Source organism: Notamacropus eugenii, chromosome 1 (genome assembly GCF_028372415.1).
Source record: "Notamacropus eugenii isolate mMacEug1 chromosome 1, mMacEug1.pri_v2, whole genome shotgun sequence".
Lineage (NCBI taxonomy): Eukaryota > Metazoa > Chordata > Mammalia > Diprotodontia > Macropodidae > Notamacropus > Notamacropus eugenii.
In genome coordinates, this window is record NC_092872.1 from 401,428,733 (window position 1) to 401,442,480 (window position 13,748).

General features: G+C 39.7%; 1 protein-coding gene across 1 annotated transcript in view; it reads left to right on the forward strand.

The window, feature by feature from the left end:
- The window catches only part of DOCK2 (dedicator of cytokinesis 2), a 480,195-nt gene that overhangs the window by 419,401 nt on the left and 47,046 nt on the right, over positions 1–13,748 (forward strand). The window contains exon 34 of the mRNA XM_072630938.1: positions 9,112–9,197. Within this exon, the coding sequence (XP_072487039.1) occupies positions 9,112–9,197 (86 nt within the window). The remainder of the gene's footprint in view (positions 1–9,111; positions 9,198–13,748) is intronic.

Genomic DNA, 13,748 nt, shown 5'->3' on the forward strand with positions numbered 1-13,748 from the left:
ATTTCATGGTTGCAGCCACCATCTGCAATGATCTTTGAGCCCAAGAATATAAAATGTGATGCAGTTTCTATTTCTTCTCCCTATTTGCCAGAAAGTGATGGAACTACTAGTTGCCAAAAAAATTTGATGTTAAGCTTCAAGCCAGCTTTTGCATTCTTCTCTTTTATCCTCATCAAGAAGCTTTTAAATTTTTCTTGACTTTCTACCGTCAGAGTGGTATCATCAGCATATCTGAGATTGTTAGCATTTCCCTCAGCAGCCTTAATTCTGGCTTTTGATTCCTCCAACCTGGCATTTCTTATGATGTACTCTGCATATCAATTAAATAAATGAGGTGACAAAATGCAGCCCTATCATACTCTTTTCCCAATCTTAAGCCAATCACTTGTTCCATGTTCAGTTCCAACTGTTGCTTCTTGGCCTGCATACAGGCTCCTCAGGAGACAAGTAAGATGATCTGGTACTCCCATCTCTTTGAGGACTTGCCACATTTTGTCAAAGGCTTTAGAGTAATCCATGAAGCAGAAGCAGATGTCTTTCTTGAACTCCCTTGCTTTCTCCATAATCCAGTGAATGCTGGCAATTTGATCTCTACTTCCTCTGACTCTTTGTTAAGTCTACTCTGCTGTTTATTCTTGGTTCATATAGAACTGAAGCCTAACTTGCAGAATCTTAAGCATAACCATGCTGGAGTGTGAAATAATCACAATCGTTCCATAATCTGAACATTCTTTGGCATTGCTCTTCTTTAGAACTGAGGTACAAAGTTATCTTTTCCAATCCAGTGGCCACTGATGAGTTTTCCAAATTTGTTGGCATATCAAATGCAGTAGTACTTTAACAGTATCATCTTTTAGGATTTTAACTAGCCCACCTGGAATTCTGTCACCTTCACTAGCCTTATTGTTAGAAATGCTTCCTAAGGTCCACTTGACTTCATTCTCCAAGAATGAAATCCTAGATCAGTAACCAACCAATGGGATTATCAGTGATGTTAAGATCTTCTTTATATAGTTCTTTTGTATTCTTGCCACCTCTTTTTAATCTCTTCTGCTTCTGTTACATCCCTTCTGTTACATTTTTGTCTTTTATCATGCCCATTTTTGCATGAAGTGTTCTCATGGTATCTCTAATTTTCTTGAAGCAATCTCTTGTCTTTCCAATTCTATTGTTTTCTTTTTTATTTCTTTGCATTGCTTAGTCAGGAAAACCTTCCTATCTCTCCTTGCTATTCTCTGCATTCAGCTAGGTGTATCTTTCCCTTTTTCCTTTACCTTTTGCTTTCCTTCTTTCCTCTGCTATTTATAAAGCCTCACCAGACACCAACTTGCTTTTCTCTTTCTGTGGAATAAATTTTTCGTTGCTTCCTTCTATATAATATTGTGAACCTATGTTCACAATTCTTCAGGCACTCTTTCTACTAGATCTAATCCCTTAAATGTATTCATCATCTCCTCTTCATACTCATGATATTTAGGTCACACATGTTACACATGTGTGTACATGTTATTTAGGTCACACTTTATGGTCGGATGGTTTTTCTTTCTTTCTGAGTTTTGTAATAAAAAGCTCATGATCTGAGCCATAGTCCACTTTAGGTCTTGTTTTAACTGGCTTCATAGAAATTCTCCACCTTTGGCTGCAAAGTATATAATCAGTCTGATGTCAATATTGACTATCTGCTGATGTTTTTATGTACAGGCACCTTTTAGATTGTTGAAAAAGAGTGTTTGCTATAACCAGTGAATTATTTTGACAAAATTCTATTAGTCTATGCCTGCTTTATTTTGTATTTCAAAGCTAAACTTTCCTGCTTTTCAATTATATTTTGATTTCTCAATTTAATATTCCAGTTCCCTATGATGAATGTGATATCTTTTAAAAATGCTATTTCTAGAAGATTCTGAAGGTCTTCATAGAACTGGTCAACTTTGACCTCTATAGCATCAATGTTTGTAGCAGAGACTTGTATTACTGTAATGATGAATGATTTGCCTTGGATTCAAAGATGTCATTCTATCATTTTTGAGATTATATCCCAGAACTACTTTTTCTCATCCTTTTATTGACTATGAGGGATGCTCCATTTCTTCTAAGGGATTCTTGCCCCCAATAGTATATATGTAGTTATCATCTGAACTAATTTCACCCTTTCCCATCCATTCAAGTTCACTGCTCAAGATGTTGATGGTCAATCTTTCCATCTCCTCTTAGACCACATCCAACTTACCATGGTTCGTAGATCTTCCATTCCAGGTTCCTATGCGATATTGACCTTTACAGCATCAAACTTTCCTTTCATCATCAAACTTTCCTTTCATCATCAGACACATCCACAACTGAGCTTCCTTTTGATTTTGGCCAGCTATTTCATTAGTACTGGAGTTACTTGTAATTGTCCTCTACTCTTCCCTAGTAGCATATTGGACACCTTCTGACCTAAAGGGCTTATCTTGTGTCAAATCTTTTATTACTGTCCATGGAGTTTTCTTGGCAAAGACAGTGGTTTGTCATTTCCTTCTCCAGTGGATCACCTTTTGTCAGAACTCTCCACTGCAACCTGTCTGTCTTGGGTAACCTTGCACAACATAGCTCAGTTTCATTGAGGTATGCAAACCCCTTCACCAGGAGAAGGCATTGAACCAGGAGGTTTTGCAAAGAGATATTTACTGATGTTTTGCACTAAATACTGAGTTTGAGCCCACTCTCTCTAGGAATCAATTATGTACAGAGGGAAGAAGGCCAGTTAGCTTTGGTGGAGAGGGAATGTTTTGTACCATCTAAGGTTGAGTCCACAATGCCTTTTGTACACTGTCAGTCCCTGGGGTGAATACCTCACCCTTGACATGGTTGGTATAAAGCATCTTCTCTAAACTGAAGGCACACTCTCATTCTATCCCTGAGAAAAATGGACTCAAACTTGAAGCAAAAAGATATAGTGGCATGCATGTAACATTGTTGCTGTTATCTTTCCTTCATGTCTGACTCTTTGTGATCCTATTTGGGGTTTTCTTGGCAAAGATATTGGATATTTTGCCTTTTCCTTCCCTGGATCATTTTATAAATGAGTAAACGGAGTCAAACAGGGTTAAGCGACTTGTCCAGGGTCACACAGGTAGTAAGTGTCTAAGACGAGATTGCAGCTCTTGAAGATGAGTCTTTCTGACTCCAGACTTGTCACTCTCTCCACTGTGCCACCTAGCTGACCCTCCTATGTAAAGTAATTGGGTGTAAAATGTACCTTTACATCCCTGGCCTGGAGAGTCACTCCCTTGTTCAGTTGCACTAGCTTCTTAAAAGATTTGGTTTCTTGGCCAATATTTAGCTGAGTTAATGAAGTCACTCCTCAGGACTAGGTCTTCACCAAGCTTAGCTATGGCTGCTACTGACTCCAGTGATCTCTGTTACCAATTTCCATTGATGAGGAGACCTCTCTCTGATAGCTTTTACAACCTTTCAAAACTCACAAAGTCATAACATGATCTGTTCTGAGTTTTGAATACTCGTTTACCTGACTTGTTGAGGCATTTTAGTTATTTCTGATTCTCTGTGACCCCATTTGGAGTTTACTTGGCAGAGATACTGAAGTGGTTTGCCATTTCCTTCTCCAGTTCATTTTACAGATGAGAAAACTGAGGCAAATAAGGTTAAGCAACTTGCCCAGGGTCACACAGCTAGTAAGTGTCTACACTCTACCCACTTCACAACCTAGCTGTCCCTACCTGAGACTAGGATAGAATAAATGCGAAAGCAGCAGAGGTGCCATTGTTCTTGGATACATTGCAGCTGATTGGGGTAGCCTCTCAGCAGTTCATAACAAGTAGTGCTCCTCACTCAAAAGCTGCCAGGGAAGAAATGGAGAGATTATTACTTCAAATGTTTCATAAACACATTCAGTTCTGGTTCAGCCTCTAACAAACCATTCGTTCTTTTAGATCCTCAATCAAACTGAAGAGTTTTCATCCTTATATAGTTTATCGTGAACCCTTAGTCACACTTCACTGGAAATTAACTGCCCAGAGTTCCACTTGTTGGATTGATAGTAGGCAGAGAATATTGTGCATGTTCTTCATACATGCTCAAAGGACTGGGCTTGCATTGGTTTACATTGGATCACAGTGTGATCCAAATGAAAAGTTGTAATAGTGCTAAATATGTTGTAGCAGCAGGAATAGAAAGAAAGGGAAAAATATAAGATATAGTTTGAACAGTGAATTGACAGAACTTGGCAGCTATTTGGATGCGGGAGAGGGGGGTGAGTAAGAAGAATCCAAGATGACTCCTTGATTTTGAGACATAAGACCTAGATTGGTGTCTTGTCTCTGCTACTTACTATCAGCGTGACCTTGGATAAATCACTTAGCATCTCTAGGTCTCAATTTCCTATTTTATAAAGCGAATGGGTTGGACTGATCCCTAAGAATCTTTCTAATGCTGACAGTTTTGATTCATTGGTATCTAATAGAGTGACTAGGAGAATTGTGGTCCAATTTATGGAAACAGGGAAATCAGAAAGGAGGCCTAGTTTGGAGGAAATGATGAATTTGTTTTTATACACTGTGCACGGAGTGAGGGTTCCAGCTGGGACATTAAAAGGTTAGCCAGTGGAATCAGTATGTCAAATAAATTATTTGACAGCCTTAGAATACACATCCTAAGCATAACCAAGCACCAGGTAGTTTCTCTGAATATGAGCAGACAGCTCTATCCTTCAGCTGTAGATTTGTAGTTTCATTTCTTAAAAGTATTAGTTTAACTTTGATTTGTTTCGTTTTTTAAAAAAAGAGGAAAAAAAATAAATCCTCGTAATAATCCCCCTTCTCCTCCTTGGATTTGTCTGCCTTTTTAAAAAACTTTATATATCATTTTTAGATTTCCCTTCCCCTATCATTCATTCTCAACCATCTGTGGGTATGTTCCAAAATTGCTTTTCTTTACCATGGGCTGATCAAATGAGTACCATCTCTCTATCCAAATGAGGTAAAAGATCTCACTTGGGGGTGGATTGGACCTAGCCTTTTTTCACTACTAAACAGCCTCTCACATTTCCTGAGAAGAAGAAGCCTCAGTAACCTCCAGCAGTTTTGAGATCTATAAGTCATTTCTCTCAAAAACACCAAAGCCTGAGCCCTTGCTAGGCTTGTGATCAGAGGTAGAATACAAGCCATCCCACTCTTTAGCCCATGACTCTTTGGAAGCTGACATCCTTGGCCAGCCAAAGCACAATGGATACTGGTAACTCCCTCCCTGCTGGAACTGGTGCTGAGGTAGCTGTCCTCTTACACAGCCTACTAATGGTTTCACAGTAGGAATGGTAAAGGCATGAGGGGTGAAGACTTCCCTGAGACAGAGACCCTGCCATGCCCTCAGCCCCACTGTGCCCCTTATTTATCCTTTCTTATTGATTCAGCACAAATGAGAGGACTAGAGGTGGAGTTAAAAGACCTGAGTTGGCATCCCAGCTCTACCATTAATTTGTCAAGTCATCTAACCTCTCTGAGTTTCAGTTTCTTCATCTGTAAAATGGGAATAATAAATAATGTAGTATGATGCCTACTTCCTAGGGTTTTGTTAGGAAGATCAATTAAGATAATGTTATATAAAGCTCTTAGTGAACCTTACTTAAAATGTTATATAAATGTAGCTTTTATCATCATTAATAATTATGATTACTCTCTTTGGTTTTTTAGGGATCAAATGAGATAAGAGTTATTAAATGGTTTGTAACAGGAAAATGTTCTACAAATGCGAGAGGGTAGTATTATTAGCTGTGCTTTGTAGGATGGTACGACTTGTCCCAGGGACATTGTTTCCCTCTGCAAGTCGGATTTGCCTTGCCTTTCTCCTTCTTTATTGTATTAGGGAAGAGGGAGGGGACAGGGGGGAACTGAGTGTTTTTTGCAACCCCAGCCTGCCCTGATGAAGAGCAGCTTGAGAGATTTCTGACTGTGACCTTGACTTTCAGCTCCCTAGCAAAAACAGCCTAGGAAAGGTTCAGAAGCATCCAGTCTCTTTCTTCTCTCTTTCCGCCAGCACCCTGTAATTTCTCCCCTAGGGGATGCATTGTGGTCTCTAGACAGCTGCATATTTACTCCATTCGGAGGGATAGAGGTTGCTCCTTCCCCTCCCTGCTTGGCAAGGAAGGAAACACTTGTTATATGGTGGGAACATTCCAACCTTTTCTCGTGATCTATCCATACACAAGATCCAGGTTTTGTTTGTGTGTTTGTTTTTTTTTCAGGAGAGCTACTTTTTGGCTTCTATTATTTAATGTACAGCCATAATGCTAACAATTGACATTAATAACCACCTTCCATGAGCTTAACTCTGGAGGGATCACACATTATGGAATAAGGTTCCTCTTTGGTGAGGCTCACTGCTCAGAAATGTGCCTGGCATTCAAAGCCCCCCACAAACTACCTCTCTAGCCTTCTCTCTCACTACCCCCCCCAACACACACACACACACACACACACACACACACACACACACGATCTCTCTTCCCCTCACACTATGTACTCTGCCAAGAATTTCCTTCCCTTCCCTTTTCTGCTTATCTAAATGTTCCTGGCCTTTTCAGGCTCAGTCAAGTACCACTCCTTTCATTAACCTTTATAGATACATTCAAACCACAGAGATCTCTCCTTCCTCTGAAATTCTAGAAAGGCTTAAACAGATACTGTTTTATGTTATTACTGTAGGTTTCTTTATATGGAGGTATTTTATCTTTCCAGAACAGGTTGTGAATTTCTTGAAGGCAAGGCCCTTGTCATATGATTACATGTATTATCAATGCTTATCATAGTATGTGCCTTATGTTCTATCCATTAATAATAACAAAGTTTTCTCCAAATGAATGAATGAAATAGCGTATTTTTACTATATACTAAGTATAGGGAATACAAATGGAAGAGCAACCTAGTCCCATCCCTGAAGGAGCTCACATTCCAATAGGAAGTGAATGCCTGCTGGGGAGGGTTGCTTTGGTTTGAAAAGTCACAGGCATAATAACGCAATTAAGTCCTTTTGAATCCAAGTAATATTGATTTGATTACAGTTCCTAAAGCAAGAAGTGGAAAGTATGTATATTGGGGGGCCAGACTGAAGGGAAAGGGAAACACGGTGGTAGGATAGGAAATGGCCAGAATGAAGAAATATAGTTAGGTTTGGAAAGGGGAATAGTTCAATAATAGAATGCAGCACAACCCTAGGATGGGAATTGCAAGTTGGAGGGTACAGCAGCACCCTACCTCTGACATTAGAGGCCAGATGACTTGGGTAAAAAGTATCAAATTTCTCTGAAAGTCATAACTAGGAATTTTGACCCACAGAGCAAATTCACTTGGTTAGGGAAGGATAGCATGAAAGACAAGAAGGTAGTTCAGCCCCCAAATGACCAGTGGGTGGGGGTAGGTGAGTAAGGAAATGGCAAATGAATTCGAAGGTCATTTTGCATCTATGAACAAATGAAACAAATGACACTTTTGCAAATGGACTCTTTGGAGGCTGATGAATTTCTACAACAATCTTATTTCTTATTTCTCCTTTTGTCCCTTGACCATGACCTCCATATCTCTTCTTTTCAATATTACATATTTCTCTGTCTGCCTTCTTACTGGCATGGTGATAGGCTACTCATGGCCAAAGGAGTCTTGGGAGAGAGGCAGTACTCTTACGTGTCTTTCCCATCTGGTGTTGGGTTGGGACAAAACCTTGATTATCCTGCCTTGGTTAGAGACCTATACTCTGTCCTAAGGCTCTTAATTGACCCCCAAAGGCTCTCTCTTTGAGAATCTGCCCAAGGTTAAGGAGAATTCACATCCTTAATGGAGAGCTCTCTCACACCACAGAGTGCTGTCCTCTGCCCCTAAGAATCAAGTAAACCTAAAGTTATGCCTCTTTTTACCTGTTCCTTCTCTTAGCCTTCCTGGCAAAGGGCAATATGTGTTTCAAAATCAATCATTCAACTAATAAGCATTTATTAAGTGTCTACTATTTGTAAAGCATTGCACTAGGTCCTGGAGACACAAAATCATCAGATATTTTGAGTGTTTAAGGTTGAATCCCAAAGGGAACAAGATTCTAATGGGGTTGCCGGGCCTACAGCAACAATCATTATAGTCATAAAAACAGATTATATATTTTTTCATTCTTTAAGGCTTACCAAACACTTTCATTGTGAGGTAGCCAGTGCAAGTATACTCATCCTCACTTAAAAGTTGAAGAAACTGAAGTTCTAAGGGTTTAAATGACTTGCCTTCAGTTAAGTTCAGAACCAGAATGAAGATGTAGATCTTCTAACTCTTGGTCCACTGGTCTTTTTCCTAGAGTAGGTGGCTGTGATCAGAATATGAGAGTTCATATCAGGACAGAACAACAGGTCATCATAAAGTGAGGGGATTAGATCAAAGACCTGAAGAAATAAAAGCCTCATGAACTGAATGTATACTGTATGTAGTGAGCTTTGCAGAGGGACTACCATCACAGAAAATAAATATTGACCCTTCACCAAAGATGCTTAGAATTAGAAAGGGCTTGGAATTTCAAGAGACCTGGGTTCAAATCCTATATCTAACCTTTACTAGTTATGTGACCATGGGTAAGTCACTTAGCTCTTCTGGGCCCAAGTTTCCTCATTTGTAAAATGGGGATAATAGTGCCTGTTTGTAGTTATCTCTCAGGGTTGTTGGGAGGATTGCATGAGATGATTTATATAAAGTGCTTTGCAAACCTGAAAACATTATAAAAACTTTGTAAAAATGACAACTAATGACAGTTTTTTTTTTTGGAGGGCATTAGAATACATGCTGTTTTGTTTAATGCTAAAATATAATGTGAAGTGACCCTTCCAGAAAAAAATAAGTTTTTGAGTTAATCATGAGCTCAGATTGGGGTGATGCTTATAGAGAATGACCTTGACACTGTGAAGCCATGACAGCTTTTAGACCATGATGCAAAGTAGTATGGCAGGACTGTCCTTGCTTTCTGGATGATCCAACAGGCTCTCTTCATTCTTGCTCAGGCTAGATGATCTCAGGCGTACCCTGAAGCCAAGAACTTACCTTTGAGACTGATATATTTTCTTTCTTTTGAACTTCACCACCATTACAGTTTGAAAATGAAATCATCCTCAATTTGGACCATGAAGTAGAAGGAGGCCGCGGTGATGAGCAATATATGCAGCTACTGGAGTCTATGTAAGTCTCAGTCATAGGGAGGGGGGGTGAGTCTTTGGGGAAGAGCCCTGTGGCTTTACTATGAATCAAACTAATGCACTATCTTGAGGGACCTGCAGTTGGAACTTTCTACTTAATGTGAGAATCTGCTTGATGATTTTCTCTCAGAAGCTGGGGTTCCCATGAAGGTCTCACCATGTCATTTCCCTACTCAATAAATTGCACTGACTCATTATTATCTCTGGGATCAAATATTAAATCATCTGTTTGGTTTTTAAAGCCTTTCAAAAACTGTTCCTTTCTTTGCCTTTATAGTTTTCTTAGAATTTCTTCCCTTCCACATACTTTATAATCCAACAACATTGGTCTTCTTCCTCTTCCTCATCTTTGACACACAATCTCCTGACTCCTTTCATTTTTACAAACTGTCCCCCATGGCTGGAATGTCCCCCCTTCTTGCCTCTACCTCCTGGATTTGCTGCCTTTCTTCAAGATTCAGCTCAAATCCTACTTTCTACAAGAGGTGTTTAATAAATGCCTGTTGACTTACTGACATTTTTGTCTCACAAGAGAAGTCATTCTCCATTGGTTATTGAAAGATCTAGATCAGGGGTGCCAAACACAGGGCAGGCTATATTGTGGCCTATAACACCACCAAATTAAAATGTAATTGGAAAATATTTAACAAAAAAATAAAAACACAATAGAATATAAATAATATTAATATATAGTTTTCTAAGTCAACATGTGGTCTAAATAGCCATTGTTTCTATTTGAAATTGACACTTTTCATCTAGATGACAGTTACATGAGGGCAGGAATATGTCTTACAAATCATTTCCCCACATATCCTATAGTCTAGAGAGCCTTCCTCTAGTAGGTACTTAATAGATGATTGAATGATTTAGCCATGATAATTCCCAAGAATTTCTGAAACTTCCAGCTTCAGTGACTTTAATTGGGGGAAGAAAGAAGGCACAGAAAAGAGAATGTGGGTTAGGTCATTTTGTTAGCTAGCATGCTTGTACTACTCCCTAATGTCAGAGGAGATACACATTTCTGTGGAAAAACAAGATGTCTTTTTCCTACCTGGTAAAAGTTTGGGGCGGGGGGTGTAGAAAAGGAGATGGATAGAGGCACAGTCTTGGATTCTGGAAGACCTGGCTTCTGATACCTACTATTTATGTGACAATGGGCAAATTGTTTTACCTCTTTGTGCCTCCAACAACTTTCTAAAACTGTATGTAAGTTATGTATGAGTTGGTGATTGATCGCTGCTGTTTGGAGGAAGCTTCCATACTGGTAGTTCCTACAATGTCCCTGAACAAAACAGGGACAATAATACTGATCATCTCTACATCACAGGGTTGTTATGTGATCCAGGGGAGATAATGTGTGCCAAGTGCTTTACAGACTTTGAAGTGCTACATAGATGCCAGTTATTAATATTAAGAGGTGGTTATTGCAATCCATAAGGAAGCCATGTCAACAAGGTTGATTAAAAAGAGTGTTGGTTTTGAAGGCAGTGGTCTTTGGTTCAAATCTGGGTTCTGTAGTTTGTTACTCATGTGGCCTTGGGAAAAATCACTCTTTAACCTCTTTGGGCCTTAGTATCCCCCTCCCCCAAATGGGAAGGTTATATTAGCTGACCTCAAAGGTCACTTTGAAGTTTCAAGTCTCCGATTCTGTAAGCCATTTACCAAGTGACTTGTTTGGAGACTGGCAGAACAGAGTGCTGAATTTCCGCAGTGATCTCAATTTTCATGGCCTCTTGACCATGGCTCCCTCATCTATCTCCTCTTTCCAGAACCAGCTGTTCTCTCAAAAAGCCTTCCTCCTGGCCAAACCTGCTTCATGGAGCTCTCTGTTGTTAGGAACACATAGAGAAAGGCCATTGCTCAGACCTACAGCAATTCTGGGCTTACAAACTGCTTGTATGAGGCTATGCTCACATTTTTAGCAGATGTCATGGAAGGATTCCTGATGGAACACTAGTCTAGACAATTGAATTTATTGCCCATGGCTGTATTCTACCTCTGGAAAAAAATCACTGTGGATTATAAGACAATTGGTGGATTATAAAACAGTAAAAAGGAAAGAAGGAATAGCCCAGAGATTTAAATGACATCAGCAGAAAAGAAATTGAAATGTGGAAATGTTAGCATAAAGCAGGCCCCTAAACCCCCTCCCCACATACATTGTAAAGGCCCAAAGAGAAAGGACAGTATTATTTACATAAGGAAGTAAGTATTACCATAGTAGATTCATGGTCGGTCTAGTCTCTGTGGGAATTGTAAAGTGATAGACCGCAGAAGAGCACGTCATTTGTCCTTGGTGGAAGGTAACAGTGGATTTGTAGCCAAAGGACTTGGGTTTGAACCCTGGTTCTGCCCCTTTTCCCCTGTGAAACCTTGGGTAAGTTTCATTACTTCTCTGGACCTCAATTTTCTCATTTATAAGATAAAGATATTAAACTACATGACTTCAAAGTTCCCCTTTAAACCTGTGAATTAGAGTTGTCTGGTGCTTAGTCCTCACCTGAAATCTTTGGTTGAGTTATTTTTTCCATGCCCTTCCTAAACCTGTTTCATCTTATAACAAGCCAAGCTTCTGATATGAAAGCCCCTATTGTTCAGGAATATCACACAAAGAAGACCAGAGTGATTGATCAGATCCTTGCAAGGAAATGCTGATCTTGGAGGAAACCAGTCTCAGCAGTATCCATTCCCTTTCCTCATCCTCCCTGAGCACACAGGGCTCATTAAATTTGTTAGAATGCAAATAATTTTCCTAGAGTAGGAGAATTCAGCTCCCCTTCTCTCTGGTGAATACAGAGATTGATTGTCCAGAAGAAAATGGTGACATTTTGCCTCAGTCAATATTTCTCTCTTGAGACCACATACATTAAAACATTCTCAATATTGACCAGGAACAAGACTATAAGTATTGTCAGCACTTTGGATTTTTTAAAGGGGGCAGGAGTATATCCAAGTATGAAAACTGTCAGCAGGTGATTTTTTATAAAAAAAAAATTCTTTCTTAAAGAAAGGATTATTCATAATTAAAAATTGATAATAGGTCTGAGAAATCAGAGACAAAATTCGTTATTTCTCTATATCTCTCTAGAAACAGCATTTTTGGACATTCTCCACAAAGCAGAAAAGTCTCCTTGCCAAGAGTTCAGACCATAGTACAAAATTCCCAAAGGCTGAGGCCACTGCTACTCCTTCCTTACCCAGAAAAGTGCAGACTTTTCAGTTTATCCACTCTCCCTTCCTCTCTACCCCCCATTACTTTCTAAGACAGTTTCAGCCTGAAGAAAGTTGGGCGTTAGAATCAGCTGGAGTCCTGAGTCAGGCATTAGTTAGTAGTTCAGCTGATTTGTTAACACTTAGGGTTCCAATAACTCTAAGTCAAGAATAAAGGCACATTAGTAGTTCTTGGGCCAGGCCTACAAGCACACTGATGGAGAAATTCCATTGGTCCTTTCCCTTCAGGACAAGGGCTAGTTGTAATATTTCTCCAGGGTGTGCCAGCATGCCAGCCATCCTCCTCCCACGTCCTCATCTGGGAATTCAAACCTATAGCCAAGAATCCTTGGTAGAGATACATCTCTCCTACTTCAGCAAGCTACTTATGTCTCAGGGAATTTGTAACTGACTTATACAGGTGTATCTTGCTACTGGCTCTGTAGTGGTCATAAAAATGACTGCTCCCCAACCTTATACACATACCTGGCCCCCAACATTTCAAGGACAGAAGGCATGATCAGGATCCTACCAGAAACCTGAGGGGAACTAATGAGAGGAACCACATCTCAATCCTAAAAATCCCTGTTGCTCCAGTGACAGTAGCCACAAGATCACAGATTTAGAATCAGAAGGGACTTTAAAAGCAATCTAGTCCAGTCCTCTAATTTTACAGATGAGGTTGTGAAAAGTTAAGTGGTTAGCCCCAGGCCACACAGGTATTGCCATTTGGTCAGTCAATAACATTTTATTAAGCTCTTACTATATGCTTTGTATTTGGCTAAGCACTGGAGATGAAGAGAAAGGTAAAAAAATATAGTCCCTGCCCTTGAGAGCTCACTTTCTATTAGGAGAGACCATATACAAATAACTGTACACCCAAGATATTTACAATGTTGATGTTAATTCCAAAGGAAAAGGTCTCTTATGGAAGGTGAGATTTGAGCTGAGTGATAAAGGAAACCAGAGAATGCAAGAAGAAAAAGTAAGGAGGAATAACATCCTGGTCATGGCTAACAGCCTTTCCAAATGGTGGTCATCCCGCCTTACCTACCTCGTCTTCATGGATTGCCTTGTATTTACTTACCTGTACACATTCTCTGTTTCCTTACAGAATATAAGCTTGCTGAGGGTAGCAATTGTTTTGTTTTTGCCTTTGGTTCCCTAGCATTTATCATAAAGCCTGGCTTATAAGTAGGCACTTAATAAATGCCTGCTGGTGGATGATCACTCTGTTGATTGATTGGCCTGGATTTCAGTGTTCTAGGCACTGACAGTGGAGTTAGGGGCCAGTGAAGGAAGAGAGAAATATGCTGCTGTTGGG